This window comes from Gossypium arboreum, chromosome 7 (assembly GCF_025698485.1).
Source record: "Gossypium arboreum isolate Shixiya-1 chromosome 7, ASM2569848v2, whole genome shotgun sequence".
NCBI lineage: Eukaryota > Viridiplantae > Streptophyta > Magnoliopsida > Malvales > Malvaceae > Gossypium > Gossypium arboreum.
Window position 1 is genome coordinate 78804642 of NC_069076.1, and position 16796 is coordinate 78821437.

Genomic DNA, 16796 nt, shown 5'->3' on the forward strand with positions numbered 1-16796 from the left:
TTAAATGTAAATATATGATAAGTTAAATTCCTATTATACGAACTTACTAAGCATTAAATGCTTACTAGGTTTTCTTTTCTCTATTTTATAGTACTCAGAAGCTCGTAAAGGTTGGAGATCGGTCAGAGTATCATCACACTATCCTCCAGCTTGTTTTGGTATAAAAAGTAATCTTATTTTGATATAATGGCATTATAGGTTAATTTGGCCTATGATGGTATATAAATAGTAGTTTGTAACTTATCCACTGGAATGGCTAAAATGGATTGTTTTGATATGATATTATAAGGTTATATATGTCATGCTTAACATATATGTATGTGGCTGGTTAAATTGAATTAGAGCAAAATATAAATCATCACAAAAAGGTAAGCTTGATTATATGAATATGTGATACTAATTCATATATATTAATGATGTTTGCTTGATTTATATGACTTTAATTGGTTGGCAAATATATGCAAATGTTGTTGTAGGTTGAAGGTCAAAATTGGGTGAGAAATAGGGCTAGGAAATGGCCATATTTTTTCTACACGGGTAGACACACGGGCGTGTATCTTGACCATGTGTGACACACAGCCTGGCACATGGGCATGTGGATTGACCGTGTGTCCTCTGCATCTTAAAATTGAGAAACAAAATGCTCAGAATTGGACACACGGGTAGAGACACGAGCGTGTGTCTCAGCCGTGTGTGCTACACGACCTAGAACATGAACGTATGTCTTGGTCGTGTGAAACATGTACTTAATTTGTAAAAATTAAATTGACCACACGGCCTAGCACACGGGCGTGTGGCAGGCCGTGTGGCACACAGGCTAGAACACGGTCGTGTGCCTCACATCGAATACCCACACGGCCTGATACATGGGCATGTCACATGGTCGTGTGAGCCACACGGCCTACCCATACGAGCATGTGGCCCCTGTATATAAGAAAAATTTTGGAATTTTGTGAAAAATTTTGAGTTTCCGATTTAGTCTCGACTTGATTCTAATATTTAAATTGAGCCTCGAGGGTCCATTCAAGGGACAATATGATTAATTTAGGATATGAAAAGCAAATGACATGAATTATATGAAATTACTCTGTAAACTTTGGTAATGCTCGGTAACCCTATTCCGACTACGGATACGGGTAAAGGATGTTACAGGCATACCATACGGATCCTAATCCTTTACTAAGTTCACACAGGCGTTATTACTGTAATCGTATCGTTTCAAACCCTGTAACAATATATACATGTCCTACTGATCTTATAAACATTCCATTTCCATTTTGGTACCTTGTACATGTTCATAAATACTATATATTTCTTACTTCACAATTTAGTCCAGTACCAAAAATCACCAAATTCACATTTAAATAAACCAATAAGAAAAGTAAACACAATTCAATCATAACATGAAATAAAATAGTAAGTTCCACATGAACTTACCTGGCAAAACAGCAAACAAACAATTCTTTAAGGACTAATTAACAATTTTACCTTTTCCTCAATATCTTTGGTTTGGTTCAATTCTCGATCTATACAATTTTTCAGTACAATATGTCAATTCCAAACATTTTATAACATCCCATTATATGCATAAACCAATTCAATTTTATTTTTTGAATGCCCCTAAAGTTTTTTATTTTATTCAATTTAGTCCCTAAAACTGAAATTGCTATACTTTTCAATTTTGAGCTTTGATTTTGAAACTGATTTCAATTACATCCTTTTAGGGCTCTCTACTCTCTATAATTATAGAAATTTCACATCAAATATTCAATTTATACACTTTAGTCCTTTTTGGCATAACTAGCAATTTAAACATTACAATCTAGTTTTTTTTTCACATCTAAGCTTAAAATCTAACAATATAACACCAATTTCTTCAAGAAATCATTAATGGAAACTTTCAAAACATTAAAGTTTTGCAAATTGATACATGAACTAGCTAAATCGAGCTCCCATGACATCAAAAAAATAAAAATTACAAGAAAATGACTTGAATTACTTTAGAATTTAAAGACCGAAAGCTTTGAAGCTTTATATAACAATGGCTTCTAGGTTTTCTTTTGTTTTCATTCGGTGGAGTAGAAAAGAAATAAAAGATGACAATCAACATTTTCTTTATATACTTTGTTTAACTTTTTAACTTAATTAATCTTTAATTAATTAGTTTTTAATCTTAATTAGGAAAAGTTAGTGGATGGCAACATCTATTTCCACTATTGAATAAAACAAAATGGTTTAATTACCATTTTGATCCTTTGCAATTTAAAAATCTATAGTGATAAAACTTTTATAATTTAGCCTATGTACCTTAATTAACTATCTATTCAACAAAATTATGGGTCAAACTTTAATATATTTCTATATTAACCTAGTAGTTATTAAATATTAAATATTAAATATTAAAATTTACAGACTCAGTTTACGAAAATGAGGTTTCAAAACAACCGTTTCTAACACCACTAAAAATAGGACTGTTACAATATTCTTCTGGAATACTTTCTTATACTTGAATGGAAGTTCAATGAGATTGTCTTGATCTAAATTTATTGTCGGAACAATATCAAGGACAATAGATTGTGGAATTTAATAAATTGACACGTTAACTAAGAAAGAATTACTAGACTTGTGAAATATGAAATTTTAAGTTCACTTTAAGAGATGAATCTTTCACAATGCAAGTCTTACTTGGAATATAAATTGACCAACAAATTTTTTAATGCCAAAGTATAAAGGTAAATCAACTACTAAAACTTGTGTACGTAGATGTATGAGACCTCATAAAACATTAGTGTGCGAGGAGGTATGTCATATTAGATCATCGAGAAAAATAAATTGATGTGAAAATATACTTAAATTAATTGGTATGTTGAAATCCTTGAAATGTGAAATTTTGATCTCAAAATTAGCACATAAGTTTTTTTTTTTCTTTTTTTGCAGAAAACACTCTTTCTTGAGTAGGAGATGTCAAAAATTTATGTTATATATAATTTAGGTACCATAACATTATTATGTAATTTTAAATATTTAGCTTACTGTCTAAGTAGCTCATCATAATTAAAATATAGTTACTAGAGTATTTACACATATTTTACTCATATTTTATTTGAAAATTCAAATTTAAATAACTTTAACCGTATTATATTATTTTTAATTTAAGCTAATTTTTAATAATAAATAAATAATAACTAATAATTTTTCTTGTTATAAACGTGACATCCAAATTTAACACAAAGTTCCAAGTCAGAAATTTTTCTTTTCACTTTACTCAATAAACATTTGCTAATTCAATTTCTATGAATAAAATATTCGTAACTTCAAGAAAGAACAAATTGAACAAATTAATATGCATCCATTCGAGTACCTCCCCAACTTTTCCAAGCAGTCATACTCTCGAGCATGTCTCACATGAAAATTGTGTGCTGCACCGACAGTTAGTTTTTTTTGAAGGGTGATCGTATTGAATTGTTGAAAATGTTAGGTGAAGTTATTTGTTCTCATACCAACTACCGTTGGAGCAATTGGTGTCCTGCCTGCCTTATTATTTTACTTTCCTAGAGATAATGAATTTGGCAGTTTGACCTCAACGGTTTACGTGTTGTTGTGAGAGGGTAAGCGTAAAACCAAGGGAATCTCAAAGAGTGGAACGGGTGTGATGCAAAATTAAGATGCTGAATTGCCAAATCAGGAGGTAATGTCCGCTTCAAGCTCCGATTTTGATACTTCACTCTTTCCTAGGTCAATCCCTTCTCTCTCTATCTCTATTCCTCTCTTCAAGAATAGAATCTCACTTTGCCTTCTAATCACAACGCCATAGCAAGATACAAAATTTTAAAAAGAAAAAAATCTTATGGAGGAGAAGCAGAATGGGGGTTGTCGGCAGGGTAGAAAGAAAGCTTGGTTAATAAGCATGAGTAGCAGTTGTGGGGGTATCGAAAGGGTGGTTGCCTTGGGTGGAGCCTTGGCTGTTGCAAGCCTCATTGCTGCATTTTCGATCAAGAAAAGTAGTTGTAGAGAGAAAGATATTAGCACCAATAAGGAGGAGACGGCGAATGTGGAAGCTACCGACTCTTGCGCCAAAGAAGAAGATGCAGGTGAAGGGCTACGTTTTATCCTTCAGGATTCCTCTTCAACTCTACATCATAATTCATGGTTAGTATTTCAAATCATAATATTCGATCTTATAAAATGGAATTGATGGTAATCTGTTCATGGGAATTGCAATTCGATTTTTTTTTTTTTTTGCGCAGTCGTGCAAATCATGGAACATCAAAGATTGGTGTTGCTGAAATTGAAACTTCCAAATTGGTCTCCACCCAAAGTTTGATCACACTGGTAAAAAAAGCCCAAATCGCCTTTGATGCCTTTGGAATTTATTTTTCTATGTTAATTCGTAATATGTTTTTCTTTATTTCTTATAATATCTGGCCCAAAGCACAGCTATGAAACAGTGTAACATTAACATTCTAGGTTCTTTATCACCTTTACATGTTTTATTCAGGAAGAGAATACGATTGAGTGCGAAAGAAAGGAGTCTGTAAGTGGTCAGGAAGAGACTCTCATCCATGATGCAGAGCAAGAAAGCAATGCAATGACCGGTGGCTACGGCGATATTGAAGAGCTTTCACTTTCAGTAGGTGACACTGAGAATAATCCAATGAATGGGGTAGAGAATGAGAGCAATGCCTCTTTGGAGATGGAAACCATTGAAATAACGGTAGAGGATGAAGCAGTGGATCATGTAGATGCAGAGCAGCCAATGGCAGAAGAAAGTTCAACACTTCAATCGTCTTTGTCATCAAAAGAAGAAGATAAATCATCAATTTCAGCAGGGGAAGAAGATGATGAAGAATATCCTTTGATGGAATCATTACATCCAGCAGAAGAAAACGAAGAATATCCATTGATGGAATCATTACATCCAGCAGAAGAAAACGAAGATGAAGAAGAATATTCACCACTAAGATCGTCATTTTCTGTGGAAGATAACCGAATTGATGATGATGAAGAAGAAGATGATGATGATGATGATGATGGAGAGTATTCAACAAAGGAATCATCATTTTCAACAGAAGAAGAAAAGGACTCATTGATGCAATCACCACTTTCAACAGAAGATGAGAATGGTGAAAATGTTGCAGGGATGGAAGAAGAAAGCTCGGAAGGAGCATGGAGCTCTTCCCCAGAACCTAACACGGAGGTAATTTGGCCAGCAGAGATAATGAGGGTCCTGTCACCTGAATCCAAAGAGAATGAGATGAATGTTAGCTATCTAGAATCCCAAATGAAATCCAAGGAGGAACCCAAAACAGCCAAGATAGAAACATATCATTATTTGGCTAAAACCAAGTTTGACGAAAAGAAGATAGCAACTGAGGAGCTTGTCGTGATGGATGTTCGAAAACAACATTCAGCAGCAAAGAGACAGATTTGGTTTTGGTTAGCTTTGGTGGTACTGCTGCTAGCTTTGCTTGCCAATTGCTTACTCCAATCTAATTATGTCTCTAACAGTGTTTCTTTTGTTTTTCCCATGAAATAAGAATAGAATCATCTGCACTGATAGACAGCTGCCAGAAAATTTAATTAATTAAATAAATAAACCAAGTTTGTAGATTTCATTTAACTGAAGTATTTTTGAACGTTAATAAATTCGCCACCAACCTTATAAAAGGCTACAAATATGGTTGAACGGTGAGAAACTAGGCTTAGTTTGGATGAGCGATAAATTTACCTTTGGTGAGATTAAAAATAGTGGTGGCGATGAGATTAATTACTGAAGCGGTGAGTTAGAAATAACGATGGAGTGTATATTTGGATTCAAACGCAGTTCTAGTGGTGAAGTGAAAATAGAAAATAACTATCAATGACATTATATTAGAAAAAATATATAATAGAAGTTTTTAAAATTATTTTACTTTTACGAAATTATTAAAAATATGTGAATTTATAAATTCATTTAATAAAATATTAAAATATATCTTTTGATATTTTATTATATAAAATGAGAATTTTAATATTTTTACATTAAAATAATTAAAAATAAAATAAATAATCTAAAAGTAGTTAATTCAAGGAATGGTGAATTAAAATTTCCTTTGATAATAATGTAGATTAGTTTGTTATAAAATAATGGGGAAAATGTTTATTATTTTTCTTTAACCATTAAAGTGTTTTTTTACTTTTCTTTATTCAATTTATTAATAAATGAAAAAGAACAAAAATAGCTTTGAATTTTCAACTGACACAAATGGAGCAGTGAAAATTTTAGGGTGTGGCACGATCTATTTCCTTCCACCTGTAACACCCTCTTTGCATCCGACGCTGGGGCGGGTTCGAGGTGCTACGACTTTTACTAACACTTTCATACTAAACAGGCCATGAAATCTCAAATAATTAAAACTTTTCTTTTCACATGCAATCATCCCTTATGCGAGCTTATTTAGGCCCAATACATGCATTCAAGTGTTCGGGACCCAATCGAAAACTCATGAAAACTTAGAAAATCTCTTGCGTTAAGGCTTCACACCCCATGTGCTCAGGCCGTGTGGCGTAAATAGGCTAATTATCAAGCCTTTTGTCACTCTCACACCACATGCATAGATACATACTTATCCAATAAAATACAACGTGGCATAAATGAGCTCTTAAACATCTACAAACATGTTATGCTCAAGTTATTTTCTTATGCAATAAATATTATAAAATTTGCCCATATCATTACCACATACTAGACATAACTATCATTACATCACAAACCATTCATGAAGCATTATTAACTATTTACCAATCACTTAATCCTGCATTAGTTACTAGCTCATCAATGAATCTCAATTCAATCTCTAGGCATACATGTTGTAAGCCACATCACAAGAGATAATAACATACATGCATAAGAATAATCATATGGGCCCATAACGTCATTAGCCGACATAGGCCAATTTACATGACTAATACTACCTTAATAACAAGCCAATGCCTTTGGCTAAATCATAATATTACATACTCACATTAAAACCCTATACATGCCATAGACTCGAATCACTTGAGTTTACTTACTCCGATAACGTTAACTCGATAGGGTGATAATATCTCTGACGACCTCCAACCCGAGCTAACCTGGAAACTCTAGAAAACATGGGAAAGAAGGGGGGTAAGCTTTCGCTTAGTAAGTTCATATGAAAACAATAAGCAACTCATTAACTTGTTTTATCAATGTTTACAACATATTCTCAAGTTCACTACAAGCTGTCTTCCTGCTCAACAGTCACTAAATTATTTATATCTGGAGCTACGAAACTAAAAATTAAGTTCCGCTAATTTTACCTGAAACTAGACTCATTTATATTTCTTTCATAAAATTTCCAGAATTTTTGACTTAGCCAATTAGTACAGTTTATTCCTCAAGTTTGCTCCTGATTCACTGTCTGACAGTTTCAACCCTTCTGTACTAAAGTTCAATTATCTCATAGTACAGGATTCGAATAATGTTCTCGTCTATTTCTTTTGAAACTAGACTCATATTTCTACTTACTAATTTTTTTCTAGAATTTTTGGTCAAGCCATTTAGTACATTTTATTAGTTAAAGTTTCCCCTGTTTCAGGGTATGACTACTCTGACCCCTGTGCACTACGAATCGAATTTCTCCATGTACAGAATTCCAATGACCATGCCGTTTGTTTCCCTTAAAAACAGACTCAATAAGGAATCTATGCAGGTAAGGTATGACTCTTAATAATTTTTTTACAATTTACGGTGAATTTATAAAATCAGAACAGGGGATCTCAAATTCATTCAGACCCTATTTCACAAGAACTTAAATATCACACAATATAGAATTATTTTTCTTCCTCTATTTCTTTCATGTGAAAATAGACTCATTAAGATTTAATCCCATATTTTATTATGTGTCTAACTCATTTTCCACTATTTTTAGTGTATTTTCAAAGTTACACTACTGCAGTAACTCAAATCTGTCAAGGCTAAGTTACTCATTCATGGTCATTGTTCATAATATTAATACAACACCATTTTATCCATCATGTAAGAACACATATTATGCATCATAGATCATCACATATCAAGGCATTCTCATAGGATTAGTATACATACTTGCACAACTCGTAACATAACTCGAGTGCATACTCACCAATGACTTACCTCATTGGGACCATCATCAACTCTTTCCTTGGATTGCCCGTTGAACACTTGGAATACTAATTGGATACTCGGAAAAGCCTTTGCACATAAGTGCCTCAATTGTAGCTAAAGCTACCTCATATCTCATGACATTTCAATGCTCACTCTCGAGCTAGTCATCTAGACTCATAATTCCTAGTGACATGTCACTCGTATCCTAGTGACATGTCACTCGTATCCTATTCTATTCCTAAGGTTCAAACGGAATTTTTCCTCGTCTATTAAGGCTTTGTCTTATCATATTTCTATTAATCACATACACCTTAATATCTATACAATTCATGTAATGATAACATTTAAATACATGTATAGCATGGTATTGTTTACATACGAACTTACCTCGATACCACAAAGGTGAAAATGACATACTCGTCCATAAATCGATTTCTTTCCGTTCTAGGTCCAAGTCTCAATTTTCATCATCTATAACATCACATTTAGCCTACCAATCAATCACAATATTCATATGGGTCTAAAAATCATATTTTTACAAATTTTTATTTTGACCCCTAAACTTTTGCATATTTATACTTTTGCCCCAATGCTCGTAAATTAATTTTTATCATATTTCTTTACTCCTTGAGTCTAGATGAACCATTTTCATAACTATAGCAACTCATAATTTCAACTATTTTACACATTTACAACTCATTTTACAACTTAGCAATTTAGCCATTTTTAAGGTATTTTCATGCAATTTCTTTCACAAAAGTTGTTTATTAGACAACTAGGACTCATAATCTTCCATAAAAACACAGCAAACAACACATTTACTCTAATGGTAAAACCCTAGACTCTTCATCATTTTGCAAAATGATCCCCTCTTATGAAAGCTTATGCTTTAGGGGTTCCAAAAATACAAAAATCATCAAGCAAAGACATTAAAATCACTTACAAGCAAGGGAAATATGTTGCTGAAATTTTCCAGCTTCAAATCCCTTTCTTTGCTGCATATTTCGGTGAAGGGGGAGAGAAAAATGATAGCTTTTTCTTTTTTCTTTTTTTTTATTTGTTAATAATAAAACTATTTTGTCTAATTTTGACTTTTCAACTATTTTGTCTCCCATGGCCGGCCATCACACTTTCAATGACCTAATTTCACTTTAAAGACCCCCAATTTAAGATACAAGGCAATTTAACACCTTTAGGTATTAAAACACAACTTTTACTTTTTACGCGATTTAGTCCTTTTTCAAATTGGACTAGAAATCGCTAAAATTAATATACCAAAATTAACATGCACTTATAAAATCATATTATAACACATAAAATAATACTAAAATAATTTTCTCGGCCTCGAATAGTGGTCCCGAAACCACTGTTCGACTAGGCCCAAAATCAAGTTGTTACATTTCTTCCCTTTAGGATTTTCGTCCCCAAAAATCTTACCGAAAAAGTTGTTCTCTACTTTCACGAGTGACTTATATCTTTTCTCACAACTTACAAAACAACTCCGCACAATCTCATACTCAAGATTTCCTATAGCTTTTCCATAGTTGAGGTATAAACCTCTGAGCTCAATTTGAAACACTGAGACCGACATTCTTGGAACTATAAACTCGAAACATACAACTCAGTCCACATCTCATTGAATAATATATCTGTACATACTAAAATAATCATGCAGACTTCCATCATCAATCTTTCACAATTCAACTTGCATCTCTCATTTTTCCTGGAAATGAGAGACATCCCGATACGAAATTCATAACAGCCCTTTCTCATTTTCTTCCCACTGTCATCACTCACAATAATAATCTTGAATACATTTGATATTTGGCTTTACCCTATAGACAATTCGACATCCTTTGAATGAATAGACAAGATACTGCTGTGAACTTTGTACTCAACTTTCTGTATACCCAGAGTTTCTCAGTACTGAAATCTTACTCTGAATTAATAGTAATATAAACCAGAAATCAAATCCTCCCTGCAATTCCAAATTAAAAGTCGAATCATGCTGTACTTGTTTAATTTACCACTTATAGCCACATTTCTATACTCTGATCATCAACTGTTTAGAAACTTTACTAACATGAATCAAATGATTCAAACTTCATAGATGTGGTCTTTTTATTAATTAGGATAACTATACTTATAACATCTCTCAAACAAGAGAAATCCAACTAATATGTTTCCATAACATACTTTCAAGAATAAAACCCCATCATTTCTGACTGTACGACTACTTACCAAAGAACACGTAACGGTATTCTCGAACCAGAGAATAAACTTAAATACACATAAATCATATTTACTTTTGCAGAATAACCATTCTTTACCCCAGGAATTTTAAAGAAATCTCGACACTGAAATCCTCACACTTCTATGGTTGAGCCAGAAGCTTAATCATAACAGATTCTAATATTGCAAGTCAAAGATTACTCGTAAAGATAAGCCAAGCTTGATAATTCTCGAAAAAAGAATGGAGAAAAGCCAATATAAGAAATTCCAAGATATAAAGACTATACCAGAAATCCGAGAATATAATCCAGAAGAAAATAATAAATATGATCCAAAAAATCCCTCAGAGAAAACCAGAAGGAAACTACTGTCTGTACACTCTAGAATTTCTCGTAACAGAGATAATATAATTCTCCAATATATATAAACCATAATCAATAGAACATCAGAATAATCTCATATAGATTTTTACTATCAACTTCATTCCAGTATATCAGAATAGAAATCTGAAGAGATGGGGAAATGTCGATCATAACTAACTGGACCAATAGAACTTTTCATCTAATATCACAGTCACTAGCATCCTCATACGATAGAATTTCCATTCGAAAGGGATAACCATACGTATTCCCCAGAATAGAGGAAAACATAGAATACTCAGAAGAGAAAGATAGCCATCACTTTATTTAATTGAATCCGTCATATTCAGACATCTGTGCAAGTCCGACATTATTCCTCTAACTAATTTTTTCTTCGCTAATCTCATACTATTCCATTATTGTACTCTTCAGTTTCACTTTTGCAAGCATATGCAACATATCTCTCGAAAATCTCATCGTATAACTCTATTCTGGTAAGGGGGCGAAGATTGTAAAGCCTCTAAACTTTTGACTCTCAAGCAAATACATATTCAACAACAACATAGCATTACACACATCGATTCAAACATTTCAAATTTCCAACTTGTTATGAACACATTTTCACATATCTCAGTAATACATGCAACTTTATTTCGTGTGAATATTAGCTAAACATAAGTGAATTTATCATAACTCAAACTTTCATTTCTTTTTCTCAAATTACCCTTAACGTTTTATCAAATTCCCATATTTAGTCTTAATCACTTGCCAATATTTATCAAATTAGAGAACGTCTTATGGTTTTGAGTACATCGCTTACTTGATGCCATAGTTCAACTATGGTCTTGTACTAGCCCTCATCCATCTGTGCCGATGCCGTGTCCTGCATGTGTCTTACATCGACACATGTAACCGTGCTGACGCATGTCCCAGACATGTCTTACACTAGCACATCTCGTAGCCAACGCATGTCCCAGACATGTCTGACATTGGCTAACATCTCGAGGCCGATGCATGTCCCAGACATGTCTTACACTGGATCTCATACTGTGGCTGATGCATGTCCCAAACATGTCTTACACTAGCCCTCGTCTCAATACCGATGCCATGTCCCATACATGGTCTTACACTGGCATACAAATCTCATGTATTGCCATGGTCCAACCATGGTCTTTTCCGTCAATTCATTAGTGAACGATCGTACTCATTCCCTGCGTTCCACCCAATTTGATCTTTCATTACAACTTTCATGCTATTGTGACATTTATGATTCTGTAACTGAGATTATAAAGCATAACATTACTGCATCTTGACTTCATCAATCTAGACATAAATGTCAGCCTCATGTATATACTGATTATTAATCATGCAATAAAAGCATTCAAACATACATTCTGTCATTTCAAGCAAATTTCTTTCTTTTCCTAAACACTTGGCCAAATCAAGTTGGACATTTAACATCGTATGAATACTAACATGCATAAAAGCGTTTTTTCACAACTTAACTGTGTTTTACTCCACCATTTCACATTCTTTATCTCAAGAGTATCACATAATGAAACTTGTTCATATAAAAAAAATCATGGATTTCTTTTCATACCTTTCCCAATTTTCAGCATATCATAAGCATGATTCAATAATCTCAACTTTACTCTTATCTCTATCAAGATTTGCTCGGTTGGAACTCATTCCTGTCTTAATCAACAGTTTTGTTAGGGTCGAGAGATATCACACTATTACGAGTAATACTATGGCATGTATAGCTAGACTCTCTTACGCTAGGTTAGTCCGAGAACCGACTAAACCATGCTCTGATACCACTAAATGTAACACCCCTGGCCTGCATCCGACGACGGGACAGGGTTCGAGGTGCTACCTGACTTTTACTAACACTTTCATACTAAACAGGGCCATGAAATCTCAAATAATTAAAAACTTTTCTTTTCACATGCAATCTGTCCCTTATGCGAGCTTACGAGGCCCAATACATGCATTCGGGGCGGTTCGGGACCCAATCGAAAACTCATGAAAAACTTAGAAAAATCTCTTACGTTAAGGCTTCACACGCCCATGTGCTCAGTAGTGTGGCGCGAAATAGGCTAATTATCAAGCCTTTTGTCACTCTCACACCACATGCATAGATACATACTTATCCAATAACATACAACGTGGCATAAATGAGCTCTTAAACATCTACAAACATGTCATGCTCAAGTTATTTTCTTATACAATAAATATTATAGAATTTGCCCATATCATTACCACATACTAGACATAACTATCATTACATCACAAACCATTCATGAAGCATTATTAACTATTTACCAATCACTTAATCCTGCATTAGTTACTAGCTTATCAATGAATCTCAATTCAATCTCTAGGCATACATGTTGTAAGCCACATCACAAGAGATAATAACATACATGCATAAGAATAATCATATGGGCCCATAACGTCATTAGCCGACATAGGCCAATTTACATGACTAATACTACCTTAATAACAAGCCAATGCCTTTGGCTAAATCATAATATTACATACTCACATTAAAACCCTATACATGCCATAGACTCGAATCACTTAAGTTTACTTACTCCGATAACGTTAACTCGATAGGGTGATAATATCTCTGACGGCCTCCAACCCGAGCTAACCTGGAAACTCTAGAAAACATGGGAAAGAAGGGGGGTAAGCTTTCGCTTAGTAAGTTCATATGAAAACAATAAGCAACTCATTAACTTGTTTTATCAATGTTTATAACATATTCTCAAGTTCACTACAAGCTGTCTTCCTGCTCAACAGTCACTAAATTATTTATATCTGGAGCTACGAAACTCAAACTTAAGTTCCGTTAATTTTACCTGAAACTAGACTCATTTATATTTCTTTCATAAAATTTCCAGAATTTTTGACTTAGCCAATTAGTACAGTTTATTCCTCAAGTTTGCTCCTGATTCACTGTCTGACAGTTTCAACCCTTTTGCACTAAAGTTCAATTATCTCATAGTACAGGATTCGAATAATGTTCTCGTCTATTTCTCTTGAAACTAGACTCATATTTCTACTTGCTAATTTTTTTCTAGAATTTTTGGTCAATCCATTTAGTACATTTTATTAGTTAAAGTTTCCCCTATTTCAGGGTATGACTACTATGACCCCTGTGCACTACGAATCGAATTTCTCCATGTACAGAATTCCAATGACCATGCCGTTTGTTTCCCTTAAAAATAGACTCAATAAGGAATATATTTAGGTAAGGTTTGACTCTTAATAATTTTTTTTACAATTTACGGTGAATTTATAAAATTAGAGTAGGGGATCTCAAATTCATTCAGACCCTGTTTCACAAGAATTTAAATATCACACAATATAGAATTATTTTTCTTCCTCTATTTATTTCATGTGAAAATAGACTCATTAAGATTTAATCCCATATTTTATTCTGCCTATAACTCATTTTCCACTATTTTTAGTGTATTTTCAAATTTACACTACTGTAGTAACTCAAATCTGTCAAGGCTAAGTTACTCATTCATGGTCATTGTTCATAATATTAATACAACACCATTTTATCCATCATGGTAAGAACACATATTATGAATCATATATCATCACATATCAAGGCATTCTCATAGGATTAGTATACATACTTGCACAACTCGTAACATAACTCGAGTGCATACTCACCAATGACTTACCTCATTGGGACCATCATCAACTCTTTCCTTGGATTGCCTGTTGAACACTTGGAATACTAATTGGATACTCGGAAAAGCCTTTGCACATAAGTGCCTCAATTGTAGCTAAAGCTACCTCATATCTCATAACATTTCAATGCTCACTCTCGAGCTAGTCATCTAGACTCATAATTCCTAGTGACATGTCACTCGTATCCTATTCTATTCCTAAGGTTCAAACGGGATTTTTCCTCGTCTATTAAGGCTTTGTCTTATCATATTTCTATTAATCACATACACCTTAATATCTGTACAATTCATGTAATGATAACATTTAAATACATGTATAGCATGGTATTGTTTACATACAAACTTACCTCGATACCACAAAGGTGAAAAGGACATACTCGTCCATAAATCGATTTCTTTCCGTTCTAGGTGCAAGTCTCAATTTTCATCATCTATAACATCACATTTAGCCTACCAATCAGTTACAATATTCATATGGGTCTAAAAATTATATTTTTACAAATTTTCATTTTGACCCCTAAACTTTTGCATATTTGTACTTTTTCCCCAATGCTCATAAATTAATTTTTATCACATTTCTTTACTCCTTGAGTCTAGATGAACCATTTTCATAACTATAGCAACTCATAATTTCAACTATTTTACACATTTACAACTCATTTTACAACTTAGCAATTTAGCCCTTTTTAAGGTATTTTCATGCAATTTCTTTCACAAAAGTTGTTTATTAGACAACTAGGACTCATAATCTTCCATAAAAACACATCAAACAACACATTTACTCTCATGGTAAAACCCTAGACTCTTCATCATTTTGCAAAATAATTCCCTCTTATGAAAGCTTATGCTTTAGGGGTTCCAAAAATACTAAAATCATCAAGCAAAGACATTAAAATCACTTACAAGCAAGGGAAATATGTTGCTGAAATTTTCCAGCTTCAAAACCCTTTCTTTTCTGCATATTTCGGTGAAGGGGAAGAGAAAAATGATAGCTTTTTCTTTTTTTCTTTTTTTTTATTTGTTAATAATAAAACTATTTTGTCTAATTTTTACTTTTCAACTATTTTGTCTCCCATGGCCGGCCATCACACTTTCAATGGCCTAATTTCACTTTAAAGACTCCCAATTTAAGATACAAGGCAATTTAACACCTTTAGGTATTAAAACACAACTTTTACTTTTTACGCAGTTTAGTCCTTTTTCGAAATTGGACTAGAAATCGCTAAAATTAATATACCAAAATTAACATGCACTTATAAAATCATATTATAACACATAAAATAATACTAAAATAATTTTCTCTGGCCTCGGAATAGTGGTCCCGAAATCACTGTTCCGACTAGGCCCAAAATCGAGCTGTTACACCACCGCACTAGAATTTAATCATCCAAAGGAGCTTTGTGCTAAGATTGCAAAAAAATCAATAGAAAAGGCGTACTAATGCTAAACGAAGAACCAAAGGAAGCCTAAGATTACTTGCTTCCAAAAATTTGCTTTTCCAATTTTTTTAAGACTCCATTCCTCTTTGAGGTAAAAGTTTTTACGGAAAATATTTTCAGTTTTTTTTTATATTTGTTTCATGTAAATATACGATGATCAACGAAAAAGGTTTTCCAGTCAATATAAAATTACCCTTTTACTCCCGTAAAATGCATTGCCAAATTTTTTTGGTAAGACATAAACTGATAACGCTCTATTTATCAAAATGTCTTCGGATATTTTCCAGTTGGCGTTAGTTACACATTAACATAAAACATATAGCACTATCAATAATCAACAAATTCACATTCAATTATCAATTTATACAAATTTTGCAATTTATATAATTTAGTCCCTAAAATCAAGACTAACATAACTTTTGTTTTAAAGCTTCAAATTGAATTCTAATTTCACTACTATACATTAGGGACCTCTTATTTTTTATTTTTACAGTCAATTTTACATTTTATTCAGTTTAGTCCATAATGTAAAAAATTATCAATTAAGTTTTACAAATTGAAACATGATAAGTGTGAAAGTGCTGATTTGGCCAGTGCCTCTAAAGACAACAACTTACATTATGAATAGAATACTCATTAAAGTAGTTGCAAAAACACCTTATGAGCTTTGGATAGGTCGAAAACCTAGTCTAAAGCATTTTCACATTTAGGGACGTCCACTTGAGGCAAGGCTTTATAAGCCACATGAAAAGAAATTGTACTCCAAAATAGTAAACAACTATTTTATTGGTTATCTTGAGCGATCTAGGAGCTATGAGTTTTATGATCCCACAATAAGGAATATTTTTGAGACGAGAACTATTTTTTAAGGATGTTGAGTTTGGAGGGAGAAATAAAGTTAGAGACATTG

The 16796-nt window shown here is 33.1% G+C and overlaps 1 protein-coding gene and 1 long non-coding RNA gene across 2 annotated transcripts; one reads left to right on the plus strand and one right to left on the minus strand.

The window, feature by feature from the left end:
• Positions 1–3343: 3343 nt before the first annotated feature.
• LOC108468839 (uncharacterized) lies at positions 3344–5646 on the plus strand. The gene is made up of 3 exons (XM_017769703.2): positions 3344–4149; positions 4248–4332; positions 4499–5646. The coding sequence occupies exons 1-3, from the start codon at positions 3848–3850 to the stop codon at positions 5534–5536; spliced, it is 1425 nt and encodes a 474-aa protein (XP_017625192.1). The 5' UTR covers positions 3344–3847; the 3' UTR covers positions 5537–5646.
• Positions 5647–6671: 1025 nt separating this feature from the next.
• LOC128295519 (uncharacterized) lies at positions 6672–14861 on the minus strand. Its single transcript, XR_008285997.1, has 2 exons — positions 14795–14861; positions 6672–7122 (listed from the first exon to the last, which is right to left on the minus strand). It is a non-coding gene; the product is annotated as an uncharacterized LOC128295519 (long non-coding RNA).
• Positions 14862–16796: the final 1935 nt, after the last annotated feature.